The sequence below is a fragment of the Oncorhynchus mykiss genome, chromosome 22 (genome assembly GCF_013265735.2).
Source record: "Oncorhynchus mykiss isolate Arlee chromosome 22, USDA_OmykA_1.1, whole genome shotgun sequence".
NCBI classification, from domain to species: Eukaryota; Metazoa; Chordata; class Actinopteri; order Salmoniformes; family Salmonidae; genus Oncorhynchus; species Oncorhynchus mykiss.
In genome coordinates this window covers 19,313,809-19,332,253 of record NC_048586.1, presented here as the reverse complement: position 1 = coordinate 19,332,253, position 18,445 = coordinate 19,313,809, and the positions used below count along the sequence as shown (strand labels likewise).

At 43.6% G+C, this 18,445-nt stretch overlaps 2 protein-coding genes across 4 annotated transcripts; one reads left to right on the top strand and one right to left on the bottom strand.

Moving 5' to 3' along the window:
* Positions 1-1,607: 1,607 nt before the first annotated feature.
* Positions 1,608-9,249, top strand: osgepl1 (O-sialoglycoprotein endopeptidase-like 1). 2 transcript variants are annotated; one of them, XR_005038798.1, is made up of 9 exons: positions 1,608-2,146; positions 2,277-2,664; positions 2,749-2,953; positions 3,325-3,473; positions 4,719-4,849; positions 7,285-7,356; positions 7,431-7,526; positions 8,635-8,755; positions 9,234-9,249. XR_005038798.1 is itself a non-coding variant. In XM_021579215.2 (7 exons), exons 1-7 carry the CDS (start codon positions 1,941-1,943, stop codon positions 7,513-7,515), a joined length of 1,236 nt encoding a protein of 411 aa, XP_021434890.1. In that variant the 5' UTR covers positions 1,608-1,940; the 3' UTR covers positions 7,516-7,596. The 2 variants fall into 2 exon arrangements, 1 of the variants encoding a protein (XP_021434890.1); XM_021579215.2 differs by lacking the exons at positions 8,635-8,755; positions 9,234-9,249 and having other exon boundaries at positions 7,431-7,596.
* On the bottom strand, positions 7,604-18,440 carry ankar (ankyrin and armadillo repeat containing). Of its 2 annotated transcripts, none has more exons than XM_021579210.2 (23): positions 17,548-18,440; positions 16,926-17,363; positions 15,957-16,120; positions 15,726-15,841; positions 15,355-15,535; positions 15,014-15,236; positions 14,893-14,934; positions 14,597-14,798; positions 13,974-14,182; positions 13,717-13,821; positions 13,219-13,466; positions 12,850-13,018; positions 12,523-12,764; positions 12,138-12,291; positions 10,615-10,776; positions 10,250-10,356; positions 9,966-10,088; positions 9,535-9,696; positions 9,251-9,368; positions 8,621-8,730; positions 8,244-8,440; positions 8,111-8,157; positions 7,604-8,023 (listed from the first exon to the last, which is right to left on the bottom strand). In XM_021579210.2, the coding sequence occupies exons 1-23, from the start codon at positions 18,173-18,175 to the stop codon at positions 7,803-7,805; spliced, it is 4,368 nt and encodes a 1,455-aa protein (XP_021434885.2). In that variant the 5' UTR covers positions 18,176-18,440; the 3' UTR covers positions 7,604-7,802. The 2 variants fall into 2 exon arrangements, with proteins under 2 accessions (XP_021434885.2, XP_021434886.2); XM_021579211.2 differs by having other exon boundaries at positions 9,535-9,693.
* Positions 18,441-18,445: the final 5 nt, after the last annotated feature.

Below are 18,445 nucleotides of genomic sequence, written 5' to 3'. Positions count from 1 at the left end.
ATTGTGTCCCACTTGTTGTTGATTCTTCACAAAAAAATACAGTTTTATATCTTTATGTTTGAAGCCTGAAATGTGGCAAAAGTTCGCAAAGTTCAAGGGGGCCGAATACTTTCGCAAGGCACTGTATGTTGACCTCATGTTCTGGCTGCAAGTCATGTGGTGACTGAGGTGTTGTGTTGCCTGATAGGCTTGAAAGAGAGACCTACCTGTCTTCTATTCCGTTGGTTGCATTTCCATTGCCTTCTCTTACTTATTTTTTCTGGCTTTGTCAGCTCAGAGATAGATTTCACTTCTCCTTTTTCTTCCAGCATCTCTCCCTGTCTTATTGCGAATTTTCCTGGTATCATATAGGATATTTTTTTGTCATGTCTTTGACTTCTGTGCTGTTTTATGTGGCATCTTCTAAAAACAAAGAAAATACATACCTTGGAGAATTTTCGAGATTAAACTAATTTAAAACAGGACTAAATAAGCCTAAAGTTTAAAATAAGATAATGTTTTTTTTGTCATTTCTACCACTGTTAAGTTTATAATAGAAATGACTGATGGAAATTATGATTCTACAGTTTTTGGAGAAAAATGACAGGCTGCTTAGCATGCTTTTGCTAGTATTACAGCTAGCATATAGTTTACACTAAATACATAAAATATAAAAATAAAATATAAATATATATATTTTTTAGGTATAGCCTGTTTGGAAATGACTGACAATAAAAAATATTCTCTATACAAGCAATATTTACCTAGATTTTTCTTCAACTTCTGGACATTACATCTGGAACAACTGCAAGCTGCAGCCATGTGCTTCAGTGTCACAATGCGTTTCCATGGTAACTAAATTAAGTATTTTGAAAAAACTTTATTAATGAGGAATTTGTCTTCAGTGTAGGAAATTACACAACTACCAAAGGACAGGTATATTTTGTGTAAAAAAACAAAAAACAATATAAAAGGGCATACTCATAATAAATATTGATATACATTTTATTTCATTAACTCTTTCACCAGTAGATAACATTAATAATTACACATTATAATATAAAATAAATGTGAAAATATGCTAAAATTCTTGATAGAGAGGTGTTAAAAAAATAATGGTCGTGAACTTAGCACTTAACTTGTCGTGAACTTAGCATATAAAGAATTTAAAAATAAAACATTCCCCGAGGACAGAAGTGCCCGTAGTTGCAAAATCATTCAAATTAGATAAACATTGGATGCAGAGCCGAAAAGATGTGAGGATACTTTAACATCAGACGAACAAAATACAACAAGTACACATTTTGAATTCCTAACGCATATTGATGGCCGAATTAAATGTGCCTTGTTGATCAGCTTTGATTAGAGCTGTAAAAAGTGACATTTCATCCAGCATTTCCGTAAATGCTTGTTGATGTCCAACTGCATATAATTTCCCCCTGAAATAAAGGTTGTCACTATTCAGAGACACCCACAGTTTTGTTTTCTAGGTTAATAAAAAAGTAGTTATTTAATTAAAACATATTCCCGTCGATATCCGCAAAACATTTTGAAATGTTCTTTCACATTTTCAACTCGGAATAATGTAACTGCACCTAACTAGAAAACTATTTGATGTTTCATGGAGGAATTGTTTACATGTGACACAAGCTCCTCAGAAGTACAAGCGTGAGGTCGTGGAGCTCCGCACACAAAAATTCAACACCGCAATTTTAGCTTTTGCGACAAATGCAAACGTATTTAATTGTCACTGACAGTGGCATTGTCGTGAGACTTAAAATCAAGTTATTAATGAATGACATAACTTTAGAAAATACTAATAGACCATCGTAATGGTCCCTGGTAGCAGAGCTATTTTCCTCGCCTCTTGCGAATCTCTACGGATAGCGGTGCTTACCAAATTTCAGTAATTTAAGCATGTATTTTGGCTAGTGCGGGAAAATCGGTTTTAGTGAAATAAAATGTTTGCATATAAAGCTTCGGCTCAACAGGGCACACGTATGTTTAGAGCCAAGATTTTAAGCAAATGTGCTTTTAGAAGAAAAATGAGTTCCAGGCTTGTTCTCGGCATTGAGACGAGCTGTGACGAGACAGGTGCGGCTGTAATGGATGAAACAGGTTTAATCCTTGGAGAATCTCTTCATTCACAAAAAGAGGTGCACATGAAGTGGGTACAATCTTGTATTTTTTTCAACAAAAGTGATTGTCTTATTTATCAGTGCCATACCCCCCTTGGTCAAGAATCAAGATAAAACCTTGCAAAGGACATCATGTTCTCCATTTGTATTTGATTGTAGGACTGGTGGGATTATTCCCACTGTTGCCCAGCGGCTCCACAGAGAGAACATAGGCCGCGTCGTCCAGGAGGCCATGGAGAGAAGTGGCGTCACCCAGAGTCAACTGTCTGCTGTAGCCACCACAGTGAAGCCGGGCCTGGCCCTGAGTCTGGGGATAGGCCTGCACTTTAGCCTGAACTTTGTAAAGCTACACCAGAAGCCCTTCATCCCCATCCACCACATGGAGGCCCACGCCCTGACAGTCAGGATGCTCCAGCCTGTAGTATTCCCCTTCCTCGTCCTCCTAGTCTCCGGAGGTCACTCTCTCTTGGCTCTGGCCAGAGGAATTGATGACTTTCTTCTCCTGGGTCAAACACTGGATGAAGCTCCAGGGGACACTATGGACAAGGTAAAGAGTATAACTTTTTAGAAAACACTTAAGAGGCCGGTGGGTTTTCTTGGCCTTGAATTTGTGACATTTGTGTGTTCACAGGTGGCAAGACGTTTGTCACTCATCAAACACCCAAAGTGCTCCATGATAAGTGGGGGTCAAGCAATAGAGATTCTGGCTCGAGATGGAGACAGGTTGAAGTTTCTCTTCAAGCCACCAATGGGAGCGCACTATGACTGTAACTTCTCATTTGCTGGTCTGCGAAATCAGGTGACGATGTCAATACAGAAAAAAGAGGAAGAGGAAGGTAATAAATAATTCATAAAGATATATGCATTTATATCATAACCTTTCCTTAATCAACTAATAGAATCAGTTCACTTAAGTTGAAGGACAATTCCACCCAAAAAACAATCTTTTGGTATTTGTTTCATTAGTCCATTGTTGATATCGGCCCAACATGTTTTGCATGTCAGCCAGCCATCAAGGTTTTGAGATGTATAACTTTCAAAATACAGAAATCCCAGCTATATTTCTTTATTTTGAAAGTTATATCTTGATCCTTGATTGCTGATATGCAAAACATTTTGCGACTATATCAACAAATGGACTAATGAAACAAATACCAAAAGACAAGTTTTGTGTGAAAATGCACCTTCATGTTTTTTTTCATCCAAGGTGTGGAGCAGGGAACTTTGTTGTCATGTGTTAATGACATAGCTGCTGCTACGCAGCACACAGTGGCCTCTCACATTGCCAAGCGCACACATCGTGCCATTTTGTTCTGTAAGGCCAAAGACCTTCTGCCTTCCTGCAATCCAACACTGGTGAGTGAAATCCAATCATTGGATAGGAGTTTTCACAGCTATCAAGATGATCTAATCCACAATATTGCATTGAATTATCTCCTTCAGAAAGTATTCACACCCCATGACTTTTTCCACTTTGTTGTGGATTTAATTTGTCATTTTTTGTCAACGATCTACATAAAATACTCTGTCAAAGTGGAAGAAGAAATACTAACATTTGTAAAAAATGAACAAGAATAAAGCACTAATATACACTGATTAAACAAAACATTAAGAACACCTGCTCTTTCCATGATATAGAATCCAGGCGAAAGCTATCCCTTATTGATGTCTCTTGTTAAATCCACTTCAAATCAGTGTAGATGAAGGGGAGGAGATAGGTTAAAGAAGGATGTTTAAGAATTGAGACATGGATTGTGTGTGTGTGTGCGCCATTCAGAGGGTGAATGGGCAATAAAAAATATTTCAGTGCCTTTGAACAGGGTATGGTAGTAGGTGCCAGGTGCACTGGTTTGTGTCAAGAACTACAACGCTGCTGGGTTTTTCACGCTCAACAGTTTCCTGTGTGTGTCAAGAATGTTTCACCACTCAAAGGACTTCCAGTCAACTTGACACAACTGTGGGAAGCATTGAAGTCAATATGGGCAAGCATCCTTGTGGAACGCTTTTGACACCTTGTAAAGTCCTTGCCCCGATGAATTGACGCTGTCTTGAGGCCAAGAGGAACTCAATATTAGGAAGGTGCTCCTACTGTTCGGTATACTCAGTGTACAATGAACTCCAAAAGTTTTGGGGCAGTGACACTTTTGTTTTGTTTTGGCTCTGTACTCCAACCCTTTGCGAGGCATTGCAAAACCTCCCTGGTCTTTGCGATTGAATCTGTATTTGAAATTCACTGCTCAACTGAGGGACCTTACAGAAATTGTATGTGTGGGGTAGAGATGAGGTAATCAAATCCTGTTAAACACTATTATTGCACACAGAGTGAGTCCATATACCTTGTTAAGCACATGTTTACTCCTGAATTTATATAGGCTTGCATAATTTGTAACAATTTTGAAAAACATAATTCCACTTTGACATTATGGGGTATTGTGTGGAGGCCAGTGACACAAAATCTCAATTTAATCCATTTTACATTCCGGCTGTAACACAACAAAATTTGGAAAAACTCAAGGGGTGTGAATATTTTCTGAAGGCACAGTATTTCTACAAACAATTGTATGGTGTCCATACGGTGTCCTAAATGTTTTGCTCTGTTAGGTGGTGTCAGGAGGAGTTGCCAGTAACCAGTACATCCGAAAGATTTTGAAGATTGTCACAGACACCACTGGATTACATTTGCTTTGTCCTCCATCCAAGTTTTGTACTGACAATGGAGTCATGATCGCATGGTATGTAGAAGACTATTAGTTATTTTGGTTTTGAAAATATATAGTTAAAGTTTTATTGTCACATGCACAAGTACAGTGAAATGCTTAACTTGCATGCTCTACCCAACAGTGCAGTAATCAATATCAAAATAGTATAACTAATTAAAAAATATATATATACACACCTACTCATTCAAGGGTTTTTCTTTATTTTTACTATTTCTACATTGTAGAATAATAGTAAAGACATCAACACTATGAAATAACACATGGAATCATGTAGGTACCAAAAAAGTGTTCAAACAAATTAAAATATATTTGAGATTTGAGATTTTTCAAAGTAGCCACCTTTTGCCTTGATGATAGCTTGGCACACTCTTGGAATTCTCTCAACCAGCTACATCTGGAATGCTTTTCCAACAGTCTTGAAGGAGTTCCCACATATGCTGAGAACTTGTTGGCTGCTTTTCCTTCACTCTGCGGTCCAACTCATCCCAAACCAGCTCAATTGGGTTGAGGTCGGGTGATTGTGGAGGCCAGGTCATCTGATGCAGCACTCCCATCACTCTCCTTCTTGGTCAAATAGCCCTTACACAGTCTGGAGGTGTGTTGGGTCATTGTTCTGTTGGGAAAAAAATGATAGGCCATCCCATCTAGTTTGCGCTTAGTAAGACTTAGTGCCTTGAATTCTAAATCACAGTGTCACCAGCAAAGCACCCCCTCACCATCACACCACCTCCTCCATACTTCACAGTGGGAACCACACATGCGGAGATCATCCGTTCACCTACTCTGCGTCTCACAAAGACACGGTAGTTGGAACCAAACATCTCAAATTTGGACTCATCAGACCAAAGGACAGATTTCCACCGGTTGAATGTCCATTGCTCGTGTTTCTTGGCCCAAGCAAGTCCCTTCTTATTGGTGTCCTTTAGTAGTGGTTGCTAATTGAAATGCATTCCAGGGGCCTCATTTAAAAACGTTGCACAGGCACAAAAGAAGGCGTACACCACTTTCGAAGCAAACTTTTTGGGATTTATAAAAAACAAACTTGACAGGAGAATGTGCGGTCCTCCACCGACACTTTGACCCATACCTACGCACATAACCTGGAGAAATGAGAAACTGTGACTCCGAAGGCAGAAGGATGAAACTCGAAAGACTTTGAAATCGATACCATTGTTTAAAATAAATTGAAATATTACCTCACATATTATATATGAAGAGTTCCCTGGAGTGCACACGAATAAAAACACACAAGAAACATGATTTAGGATAATAAATACAAACGGAGATGTTTTTGCAAAATAACCCCTCAAATATGTTGTAGTTTAATCAGGAATCATATTTAATTGGATCTGTAATTGCATGTTATGAAATGTATTCTCATAAATAAAAGGTGAACAGTAGGACAAATTACGTTTAAACTGATGCCGTTTACGATGCCTCAGTCGGACAGATACGAGTGCAGTTTCATATATTGTTATCACATGTTCGTTGCCCAGAACTGTCAATGTGATAATGGCCCTGTCATTGTCAGTTACAATCAGGGTAATTACCACACCTGAAGGTGTTAGGCAATTGGGTAGCTTTGACAATCAAAATCATCCAGTATGTCTTGCATGTCCCCCTCCGTCACTACTCCACTCAGGAGGGATTCCCATATAATACTGGCAAGTCGCTCATCAAGGGGATTGTGATACGGTGTCCCCTTTCCCCCGCAGCACAAACACTTAGCCTTGCACAGACAATGTGCCACACTGTGTCTACCAAACAATATTTTTTTTCCCTTGCTTCAACCTCCCCTACAAGAACTTCCATTTCACACTAGGTGAAATTTATTTTTTTTGCCTTTCTGTCGCGATTTGCCATCATGCAGTCAGTATGGATGAATATTAATTAGGGGCGTTTCACTATTTATAGGCAACTTTGGGTGTTAAAAGGGTGGGACAAGATGCTCGCTCACGTGCGGCAAATTTCTTGTCGATTGTGATTTATAAAAGGGAAACCCGACGTGGATGCGCACTGTGTTATAAATCATTATATTTTTGTGCTTAAGCACTTTGTTTCGCCCGTATGCCACTTTTTGACGTGAATCCACTGCACAGTTTTATGAGGCCCCAGACCTCATGAATCTGGTTGAGAGAATACCAAGTGTGTGCCAAGCTGTCATCAAGGCAAAGGGTGGCTACTTTGAAGAATATAAAATATATTTTAATTTGTTTGAGCACTTTTTTGGTTACAAGATTCCATGTGTGTTGTTTCATAGTTTTGATGTCTTCACTATTATTCTACAATGTAGAAAATAGTACAAATAAAGAAAAACCCTTAAATGAGTAGGTGTGTCAAATGTTGACTGGTACTGTATATAATAAAGAAAACATGACAAATAAGCTATAATACACAGCTTATATATGGCTTTGGAGTCCAGTGCATTCAACCACACTTTATTTCAGGAATGGAGTTGAGAGACTGAGGGAAGGAAAGGGCATCCTGTCCCATACTGAGGAGGTCAACTATGAGCCCAAGTAAGTCAAAAAAAAGATGACTCACTTCAATTGATAACAGTTCTATAGCTTAATTGTTGCCCCTTGTGTTCTAGAGCTCCCCTGGGTGTGAACATAACAGCAGAAGTGAAGGAGGCAGCTATCAAACTTCCACCATTAAAGCTGAGGGTTACGGACTGACGTTCACTTATGTACATATCCATATAATTCCTACTATTTACCATTAAACTTTTGAAATACATCCTGGCAGAAAGGACTCCATTCTGTGTTAAGTGTTTCATTTCGGTTTTTTTATTCATTCGACTTCCAATATATTATTCCATTAAGTCAATCATTCCCATTAATAATATCAATATAATATATTCATCTTGAACATAAATAGAATGGCTCCCTGAGTAATCATTTCACTACAACTTTAAGCTAGCCCAGTCAGGGGCCCAGCCTAGATCCTAGGCTGACCTCTAGGGTCACTGCTTTTGCCGGGGCCACTGGCTGTCCTTATCCAGCCTCAGTGACTCCAGGGTGGGCTGGGAGCTATGGGTTGGCCCCTCTCCCTGCAGCCTAACCTTGGGGTTGGCTGTCCTGCTCCTCTGGGGTTGAAGCTGGAGAACTGGAGCCGAGCTGGTCCTCCCAAAGTGGCCTGCAGACACTGACAGGCCAGGAGTGCGGCTTGTCTTTTTGGACAAACCTGCCGTAGGTAGAGGCGACAAAGACGATTGCGACTTTTTATTATATGAAATAGATTCTAATAATTATGTACAGCATAAAAATGTACCTTTTTTGTTGCGCTGAGGAACAGGTGGGCCACCATTTATCTCCAAACTGTTTTAAAAAGGACAGAAATGATTGATGTTATCCCAGCTAGAAATATGAAAGCATAGCTTTTTAGGGCAAAAAAACGAACATACCTTAGTGATGGCAGCCCCACTATTTTCTGCCTTTCGAACTCTGCAGTAAAAATGTGTGAGATCTTGGCATCCTCGATGAGATGCTGGGTCAAAAGGTTGTACATAGATGGAGTGTTTCGACATTCCACCAACAAGAGGCGATGTGCGTGACGGTTAAAGGTGAGGTAGCCGAGGGCACTTGAAGATGCCGTTCGCACCTGAAGATATTCAAGATTTTACCACAATGCTTGTATCAAAAATCTGCACATCGTAACCTGAAATATGTCAAGTTGGATAGCATTTGATGGTTGTAGAATGAATTATCTTGATAGTCTGTTAGATTTCAGGCAATAGTCATAGACAGGAATGCTCCCCCATACCACAAGTCCCATCCTTACCTCTTCCTCCTCAGAATACAGGTGAGCACATAGGTGACCAACAGCTCCCATGGTGACAATAGCATCAGGAATACCTGCCCGGGTGTGAGCCAGACTGGCTAGCAACTGAGCTATGGCAGAAATGTATGCAGTAAGGTAAGACTAGTGTTCTTCTATACTGAACAAAAATATAAAACGCAACAATTTAAGATTTTACTGAGTTACAGTTCATAAGGAAATCAGTCAATTGAAATAAATTAATTATGCATCTGTTGGTCACAGATAACTTTAAAAAAAATGGGCCTCAGGATCTCATCACGTATTTCTGTACACTCAAAACTGCACATTTTAGAATGGGTTTTTGTCCCCAGCACAAGGTACACCTGTGTAATGATCATGCCATTTAATCAGTTTCTTGATATGCCACGCCTGTCAGGTGGATGGATTATCTTGGCAGAAATTCTCACTAAACAGGGATGTAAAACAAATTTGTGCAAAAAATGTGAGAAATCAGCTTTTTGTGCGTATGGAACATTTCTGGGGTCTTATTTTAGCTCATGAAACATGGAACCAACAGTTTACATGTTGTGTTTATATTTTTGCTCAGTGTATATAATGTTCTTCCCATACATAGTACTGGGCTGAAGTTACCTGTCAGGACCACAGTGTTGGGATTAGTGGACTGCAGAAGGTCTACAAGGACAGTCACCCCTCTGGCAGACAGAGTCACCTGGTCCGTGTCTGTGATCACTTTGGCCAGCACAACTATCTGGAGAGACCAGTTACCACAAAACGAAAAGGTAGCGATAAAAGGCATTACCCAACACTAATTCCGTGTCAAGTCGGAAAACACATACAAATCAGCAGCTGTTAATGACTCATTGATATTACTGTGGCCCTCAGGTGATTTTTTTAACGATCTAGTTCATGGCTACCTGAAAAGCAGCTTTGGCCCTCTCCATCTCGTTCCTGGAGTTCAAGAAGGGCTCGTACATGGCTATGGGAATGCCACCATTCTGCAGGATGGCTGCCTGCTGGGTGGTGTTGTTGTAGGCAAACAGAGACAGGGCATAACCAGCCTCCAGGCAGATGTCCTGCTAGGAAAAGGCAAACATGACAAATTGCCATGGGGAATGCACTTTACGGAGTGTCAACACCCCTTACTGCTTGAGCAGTCTTGACCATTAGGTGCCAGTAGTTCATTGCACATTGCGATAACAGTATTGTATCTTGGATGCTTTTCTTTCTAATCTCTATTAGACCCATATCTTGTTCCACCTCATCTTGTTAGTGACTGTGCTGACAGCTGAAAGGTTCTGGGCTAAAGTTATGAAGTAGCCCACAAACAGTCTTTCAAATAGTTTACCTGATCTGGCACTCGTAGCAACTCTAGAACTGTTTCGTAGGTAAACTCCTCTTTTTCCCAGAAGGTTGTTTGTAGGTCCTGGTTTCCCAGCAGCACACAGGCCAGCGTTTGAGCCACTTGGACCTGAGGGAGAATCAACATGTCACCCAAGCCTCAATTTCTTTCAATGGAAATTCTAGTATTGGACGCCCTTGTTTGTGGGACTTTTGCGGCACTACCAAGGACATTTAAGGGGAGAGAGAAAACACTTTTTTTTGTGTGTGATCGATTTCCAATGTATTTACCTTGACCTGCAGTGATTCTTGGTGCTTCACAAGTTCTAACAGAGTTGGAATGGCTTGCTCCTCAGCTATGACCCTCTGGCTATTTGGGTTATTGGTGTGTGCCCCTCCTAAAATTAGATGTACAAAACATGCATGCACTAGAAGTTATGGTATATTATTAGCTTGTATACCATGACTTGTTTCCAAGTCAAGTCTGAAAGCCATGTTACTACTGTAGCACTGTTACAACTTCAATGGTCAAAATCGTCAAGTAGTATCATGACAAAGGTTTACTCAAAATCGCCCATTGATACCAATGCAAACCTTTGATTGCCTTAATCTTATCTTGAGAAACACAGTACATGCAACAGTGAGAATGTACAAACCAATACACAGGATGCCCAGGGATCGTATAACGCTGAGGAGGGTACTCTCTGTGGTCCGGGACCCCCGTAGTAGACGAACCAGCGGGGGTACCCCATTTTCTTTACACAGCCCGTCCTGGTGGCTCCGACTGTCCCTGCTCAGTGCTATAACTGCCTGGCAGCCTGAAAGACAATACTATTTGTTTACACTTTACCATGCTGAATTGTATGTAAACCTCGACTTGAATTATTTCATAAGGTCCCTCTCTGGCCTGACCAGATCTGAAACCTCCATACCACATTTGACAATTGGTGGCAGTGCTGGGATGTGAGTGAGTGATGCCTTTATGGAGTATCGGCCAGCAGTGGTGTCCATCAGTGTAAAGATGACAGGACGAAGGCATAAGTTCCTGCCAGCTGTCAGCTCATGAAAGAGTCATGCCGGAAAATATTATCTAGGTAAGCTAGTTGGCTAGAGTTTTGACCTGTCAATTAGTTGGCCCTAATAACAATTTTGGGTTATGCATAGTGTAAAGTTAGTCGCTAGGCCTATAAGCTGACATTAGTAGTCATGACTGTTAGTGCCATTACTATGATGGCGTTATGGAGACTTTGTGACAGACGGTTCAGGTAAAGTGTTACCTAGAATTCAATCTGTACATTCACTTTTTAAACCATTGGTCGGGGTGTTACTGTGGTCAGGCGCAGGCCTACCATTTCCACATCATTAACCTCAGTTCGTCTCCCTTTTAAGAGAACGACAGGCATTTTTTTGGTGAAAAAGAAGGCTGGAATGAAAGAACCATCTGTCGTCTTGTCTGGACAGAAACTATTTCAGAAGCTGCTGTACAGATGGTCTGTCAAACATGTCTACAGAACGAGGACCTGAGGGAAGAGTAGAGGCTCTTAAAAACTACCCGGGAACACGTGTTCAAGGAATGACAGAGGTATGGGGAGTGACCCATTCCATTTCAATTGATACCCCAGTTCTTCCAAATCAACTTTGGGATATTGAAATGTTTGTTACATTCAAATTTTGTTTGAGATTGTGTTCCTCTTATTTTCAAGGTGTTGGGATTCCCAATGGAGGGATAGACAGACAGGCATTCCGACTGCATGCCTTCCTGTGCTCTGGCTGCGGGTGATGAGTCTAGCAGAGGAAAGCCGTCTGGGGGCAGGAGGCGGCGGGTCTCGCGGTGACAGAGGTGAGCCTCGCTCCAGCACAAACCTCAGGGTGCCTGTTTATGGTACAGTCAATCATTTATCCGCATCGCCTGTCAACAGCGCATGGAAGTTTCGTTGTTTTACGACACTCAGTGTTTAGTTTCATCGATCCCCGGAGACGGCATCCCCTTGACCCGAATAAAATGTCTGGAAAAGCTTGATGTCAGCGAGCCAACTCTGTCCATGAACCGATGATTGCCATTTAACTTCCTCTTGTGAGAGAGATTACTTTGGTTTAAAAGACCTCTTTTGCATAAGAGACTTAGCAAGTACAGAGGGGTAGCATTTAAAACAAAAATATGAGAAATGAGAGAACCTACCGACATATTGCATCCTGTCAGAGGAGGAGAGGATGAGCTCGAGGATGAAGTGGTAGCCGATGTGCTCTGCCATGAGTCTCTGTTGCTTCAGAGTGTGTCCTGCCAGGGCCCATAGAGAGACGGCCCCCTGCTCCCTCGCCTCCACCTGGAACACCTGGGCCACGTTCAATAGGGAGAAAACTTTTTTGAAAGATTGAAATGGGGAGGTACTATCTGAATTTGTCCCATAAGAGCACAATGTTCATTTTCTGCATGCCCTACTGAACTCAACCCTGAACATGGCCCAGGGGACACAACTTAAAGTACATGAATATAAAATGCTCAAGAATTCCATAAGCATATTTAAAAATGAGGGAAACAATGATTTGACTTGCTCAGGTCCTACCTTTAAGAGTCGTAGGAGGTGCTTGGCGGCCGACTTCTTCAGAAAGCGGGCCTGAATGGCAGGGTTGTGATCAGCGATGGCCTCCAGGGCTCTGGCTGCCGTCACCTGCGCGGCTATCTTCCTCCCCCGCAGTATGAGCACCAACGGGGCCACGGCGCCCACTCCACAGATGGTGTCCTGGTTCTCCCGGTGTCCCTTAGCCAGCTCAGCCAGAGCCGCACACACCTCCTCTTGCAACACTTCTGAAGATACATGGCCAGAAAGACGATTCATCATCATGTTCTATAACATCATGATCATCGTCTTACTCATGATTTAACAGTGTACCTGATCTGACAGTCAAGAGCTCCACAAGTTGTGGAATCCCCCCAACCAAAGCCACGGCCGTCTGGTTGCCGGGGCTACGGACACACAGCGCCTTGATGCACCGCACAGTGTTCACCAGCACATCATGTAGGTCCGAGCCCAGGAGCCTCACCAACGGGGCCACTCCACCCTGGACACACACAAATGAACTGTCAAACACGCATGCACGAATCGTCAAACATACACAAATACAGACAGACACACACACACACACACACACACGTGCGTGCACACACACACACGCCTGGTTATAACTGAACCCACCTATTAGTTACAGCAATACTAACTAGATGGGCTATGGGAAAGACTTATTATATCAGTAGTACTAACCTGCTGGGCTATGAGGGACTGGTACTGGTCACTGTGCCCTGCCAGGTCTGCCAGTATGAGGGCACAGCGGGAGTGGAGCTCGGCCTGCTGGCTGCCCAGCAGATTGACCAGAACCGGCACGGCACCATAGCGCACCAGGGCCTCACACACGGGCGTCCTCTCCGAGATGTGACACACCACGGCGGCAGCCATACGTTGCAGCGCTGGTCTCGTGCTGCGCATTAGCTCCAACAGGGCCGGGATCCCTCCTACAGAATAGGTCAACTGCTTTAGGGTCCTTCGATATTTTGATTCTATTGCAAGTGGCCTAGCTTTGTATTCCGTAGTACCAAAAATGTTTAATGCTGTAATGTTACTGTGATATGGAGTATAACTCTAAGGATGGTTGAAAATTGGCAAAATATAAATTGGCAATACAAAGCTAGTATCCATGGCTATAGTATTAAAACAAGGCATTCCTGTCTGATATAGGCCCAAACTCTCCAAAAACTCACTCACCTGCATCCAGGATATCCCTCCAGAAGGACTTGGCCGTGACACACAGAGCTTCCAGGCAGCGGATGGCCATCTCCAGCCTGCGGTGGTCCTCGCTGTGCAGCATCTCTGCTCCATCACACACACACACACACACACACACACACCTCAGTATCCGTGCAGACTCATCGAACGGATACAACCTGCGATCCAAACAAACATTGGCCTCGCTTAACCCTCGCTCGCTAGCTAATTCCCATCTCTTCCACCAGGCAGCGTACCCACGAGGATCTTCCAGACAGGCAGGTCCGGCAGGCCCAGCGAGATGAGGTGCCTGAGGACTTTGGGGTGGAAGTAGAGGGCGGCCAGCTGCACGACGTCGTTGCCCTTGCTGTCCCTCCTCCTCCAGTTGGCTCCCGCGGACAGCATGTAGTCCAGGGCCTCCACGGAGCCCGACGTGGCCGTCAGGAGCAACGGGCAGCTGCGGTACCTGAGGAGACAAAAAAAACAACACTGTCAACCTGTGTGCACGTAGAAGCAGATGCATCCGTACCGCCTCCAGTGCATTTTGTGGCGTCTGTTACTTGTATGTCAGTGGAGGCTGCCGAGGGGAGGACCGCTCATAATAATGGCCGGAACGGAGTCAATGGAATGGTATCTACGACATGGAAACCACGTGTTTGATACCATTCCATTGACTCTATTCCAGCCATTATTATGATCCGTCCTCCCCTCGGCAGCCTCCACTGTTGTATGTGCTGATTACAGAGCAATGTCATGCTAGTGTTACATTAAATGACACTGAAAGCATCTGTGTAACGGTGCCAGTGGCCTGCTGTTGCATCCTACTGAATCCTGTTAGACATGTCATCTATTCTAAACCTAGAAGTGCCTCCTCACTCACTCGGCAGTGGTTTGCATCTCCACCAGCTCTGGGTCTTTCCTGCAAAGGGCCTGTATGCAGGCCACCTGGCCGTAGTAGGCAGCAAAGTGCACAGCCATCCAGCCCCTGCGGTCCACTAGCCGGTGGTCGGCCTGCAGAGCCAGCAGACAGCTGATGGCCTCCAGGGAACCACACTGAGCAGCCAGGTGCATGGGAGTGGAGCCTGGAACAGGTACAAACAGTGGAAAGCTGTGTCTGAAAGCCCTTTTTCGTTACAGTAGAGTGAGGCTGGCATGTTCACACTGGTATGTGCTTACCAGCTCCTTCTTTTGGGGGCCCACCGCCACCTCCAGATTTCACTGAAAAATAAAAGGTGTTTGTAAACAGTTGAGGACAGTGTGTAAATGAGAGTAAGGGAGAGAGAGGCATGTCTCTGACCTGTGCGGCTGAACCTGCCGCTGCTTGTCTGGTTGAGGTTGACCCCGGTGGTGGCCAGCTGGCAGATGATGTGAGTGTGGTTGTGTTTGGCGGCGTGGTGCAGCAGGGAGTAGCCCTGCTCGTCCAGGACTCCCAGGTGAGATGGAGAGTTCCGGCGGCACAGCGAGTAGAACACAGCGGATAGGCCACGCTCTGCCGCAGCACGCAGGCCAAATGGCACACTCTGACCCCAGTGAGAAATAACACACACGATCATACAAGCCTTTTACATTTACCTAATACTATTTTTTTTTTTTAAAGAACAGCTTCCTATATTGCTATATCTTCTTTTCCATCAGCACCTTGCAATTGATGGCCTTTTTGTAGCCAAATGTCTTCTTGAACTGCTCATGCAGCTGGACGTCAGAGAGAGGCAGTCTCTTCCCTCTCAGGGTTTTGATGGCAGTGTTGAGGGCCTCCCACCATGGAACCACGTTAGGCTGAGGGTAGAATGAGCCCACCTCAATGGAGATCACATGATAGCTGCCAAAGACATCAAGCAGCGTGTAAGAGCCTGACCATTGGACACTGAAAAGCATGGGTTTGTGTTCTCTTACAAGTGCATCTGTGTGCGAGTGTGTGGAGTGTATGGCCTCCGAGCTCAATGTAAATGAGATGTGTGTGTTTATGCGTGCATATTAAGACCGCTTCTCTGCAAGTGAACTTAACATACTTATTGCCGTTAACCTTGTGGACTGGTACGGGGAAGTGCTCTTTGTAGGTGGTGTCTTGACTTAGCAGATCTCTTAGGTGATCCACTGCAAGACTCTGCAGTGCAGCAAAGGCTTCCTGGAATGAACCACAAGACAACCTGATTTCATTATGAAACTAGGGCCTCACTGTGGAAGTAGATAGCTCTTAAGTGGCTATTGACGGCTCACTGGTAAGTGAATCTAACTCTCACCTTTGTTTCCTCAGAGACTTCCTCTAGCTGAGGGGTTCCGATGTCAACTTCAATCCCACCGTGAAGGTGAAAATACTCATCAGACTTGTACGGAAAATGTTTACAGGCGAACGCAGGTCCAAGGAGCAATGGTGGTAATTCCCTCTCTGTCTTCAGTTTATCATCTACAAAAACAGAATTAAAACAAAGATAAACACATCTGTTGCAACCCCAAAGCCAATGGTATGATAGCCATAGGGAACCTAGGCATGAAACGTGGCAATGCCTTCAAATTGTGTAGGCATCGCCACACAAGTTAATGTTAAAACATTCCAAACAGTTCCTACAAGTCAGAATGTTGAATAAACAGAATTTGAACATACTCTGCCGATTGTCTGTGGCGTTGGTCCTTCAGCTGGTTGAAATTTGAGGCAATATCCAAAATAATTGTTATTAGCCTGACTTCAAGATACGCATCTCTGTGTGTGGCAATTAAGATTTGTTTGCTTGTGACCAAAGGCACGTGCACAAGACGGAAGTACAGTAACCGAAGTCTGCAGTTGTTTACATGGTTTTACACGTGTCAGGTGATATACATTTCAACAGCAGTACCCGCGCTCTAAAAAAATGTTGTGAAACAACGCTTTACTGTGGATATTTTGTCAAACGTTTTGAGCAGCTGAAGGACCAACCAGACAACCGGTAGAGTAACTTAAAAAGGAATTGTAGTCATTGTTGTCAACATTCTGGCTTATAAGGAAAACTTTGATTTTGCATTGCTATGTTTCAGACTGTATATTAAGTATTGGTTATAAAAGTCTGATTTATTAGGCAATGGGGAACCTAGTTGTTTCAGTGACAGACAATTGGCCTCAGTCTAGAATTCAAATACCATTATGAACGCAGTAAGTAAGTAGCACAGAGATGTAGCTAGTGTTGCTCATGGAGATCCTGTAAGTTATATTTCATTGTTGCGCTGTAGCAACCGACCTGAGTAAGCCGGCAGCATCTGCGCCAGGTCTGGGATCTTCATCCTCTTCTTTAGCCCTACCAGGAAGGGCACCAGGAATGTGAGGAGGCGCAGGTAAGCCAGGTCTCTGCACACCTCTGCCTTCCTCTCCAAGCAGCCCCTAACCAGGCCTGCCTGTAGACCCAGCCTCTGCTGCAGCCTCTGATAGGTGGCCAGCTCCAGCCTTTCCTCAGTCAGCCTCACCACACTGGCCAGACTGTGGGCGCCCTCGAACACAAACAGGTTGCCGTGCTGTCGGACAGAGGACAGGTAGGATGTCAGCTTAAGCAGGATGCTCTCCTGGTGTTGGGAAAAAAGCCTCTCCTCCTCTGCACTGTTGGGGTCGTAGGTAGGATCCACATTGACTTCCATGTTGTATATGCCCTGGTAACAGGGCTCCCCCGAGATGTCCTGAAGACCTGGAGGATTCAACAAGCATCACCAGTTGAGGGGAATCCTATTTCTAAAGTAGGCATGTTCAATTGAATCTAATCAACATCATTATTAAAAAACTGACACAATTTTGCCTCAAAGTTAGGGCATGCATTTATCTATGTCAGTATTGATCTTGCATTACATTACATTTCGCTGTCACCCAAATACCTGCAGTGAGAAACTCTGCAAACACATCTTTCTTTGTCTGGGGCACTCCATTTGAGTCGACACCCATGCTGCTTCTCCAGAGTTCAGAGAAGCGAATGCGATTTTCTCTAGGAATATTGGCTCCATGCCAAAGAGCCTTGATGGTGTAGTCAACATTAACCAAAATTTGTCCTACTTTCGTATCATAATATGCTGGAGACAGTTGGCACGAGGTGCTCTGGTCAAAGTTGGGCTCAAGACTTATACATGGCACTTGGTTGAAACAATAGATGCCAACTGTGAGCTCTCTGACTATTTGATGGACCACCTTGTAATCAAGAGGGACTCGCACATCCACAGGTGCGAGAATGATACAGTTTGAGTTAGTGAAGTTCCTCATTTGTTTGATTATGCCCGGCGGCATTTCAACTGTCTGAGTGAAGTCATCACCACCCAGAAACCAGTTACAAGAGGTCAGGCTCAGCAACTCCTGAACTTCACCCTTGTCGTACTTCTCAAAGAAAGCGTTGGCATTTCTTTGAGCTGTCAATGCAGCAAGGTAGGCCGTGTCATCCTTCTCCTCTTCAACAGAAGAATGTTGTAATCTGGACGAAGCACTGGATGTCAGTGAGCGCGCCATTACATCCATAGTTTACGTTAGCTAGCAGGCTATTTTAACCTTTGCTTACACTCTAAAGTACTTGCATAGACCGTTTTAGAATAACGGGTTAAACTTGTTGATAGCATCACAGCACAACATTGTTGCCTCAAAGTCCAAATGAATGTGTAAGATTCTTTGCTCTTGGCAACCAAGACGCTCAGCCTTGGTTACGGGCGCGTTTTTGTCTAGACAGACTTGGGGTGCGTTCGTAAATTCGTTAGTTTTTCTGCTCCCTTGCACACTCAAAGAGAGTGCTCT

What these genes read in the sequence shown, in the direction of transcription:
- ankar (XM_021579210.2), bottom strand. Translation starts at nt 18,175, where the DNA reads ATGGATGTAATGGCGCGCTCACTGACATCCAGTGCTTCGTCCAGATTA. An exon ending in TGTCTGGAAGATCCTCGTGG is followed by an intron (nt 13,822 to 13,973) that starts GTACGCTGCCTG and finishes GTGATGGAGCAG; the next exon opens with AGATGCTGCACAGCGAGGAC. An exon ending in TCCTCAGCGCAACAAAAAAG is followed by an intron (nt 8,024 to 8,110) that starts GTACATTTTTAT and finishes TACCTACGGCAG; the next exon opens with GTTTGTCCAAAAAGACAAGC.
- osgepl1 (XM_021579215.2), top strand. Translation starts at nt 1,941, where the DNA reads ATGTTTGCATATAAAGCTTCGGCTCAACAGGGCACACGTATGTTTAGA. An exon ending in GAAAAAAGAGGAAGAGGAAG is followed by an intron (nt 2,954 to 3,324) that starts GTAATAAATAAT and finishes TTTTCATCCAAG; the next exon opens with GTGTGGAGCAGGGAACTTTG. An exon ending in GAGGTCAACTATGAGCCCAA is followed by an intron (nt 7,357 to 7,430) that starts GTAAGTCAAAAA and finishes CTTGTGTTCTAG; the next exon opens with AGCTCCCCTGGGTGTGAACA.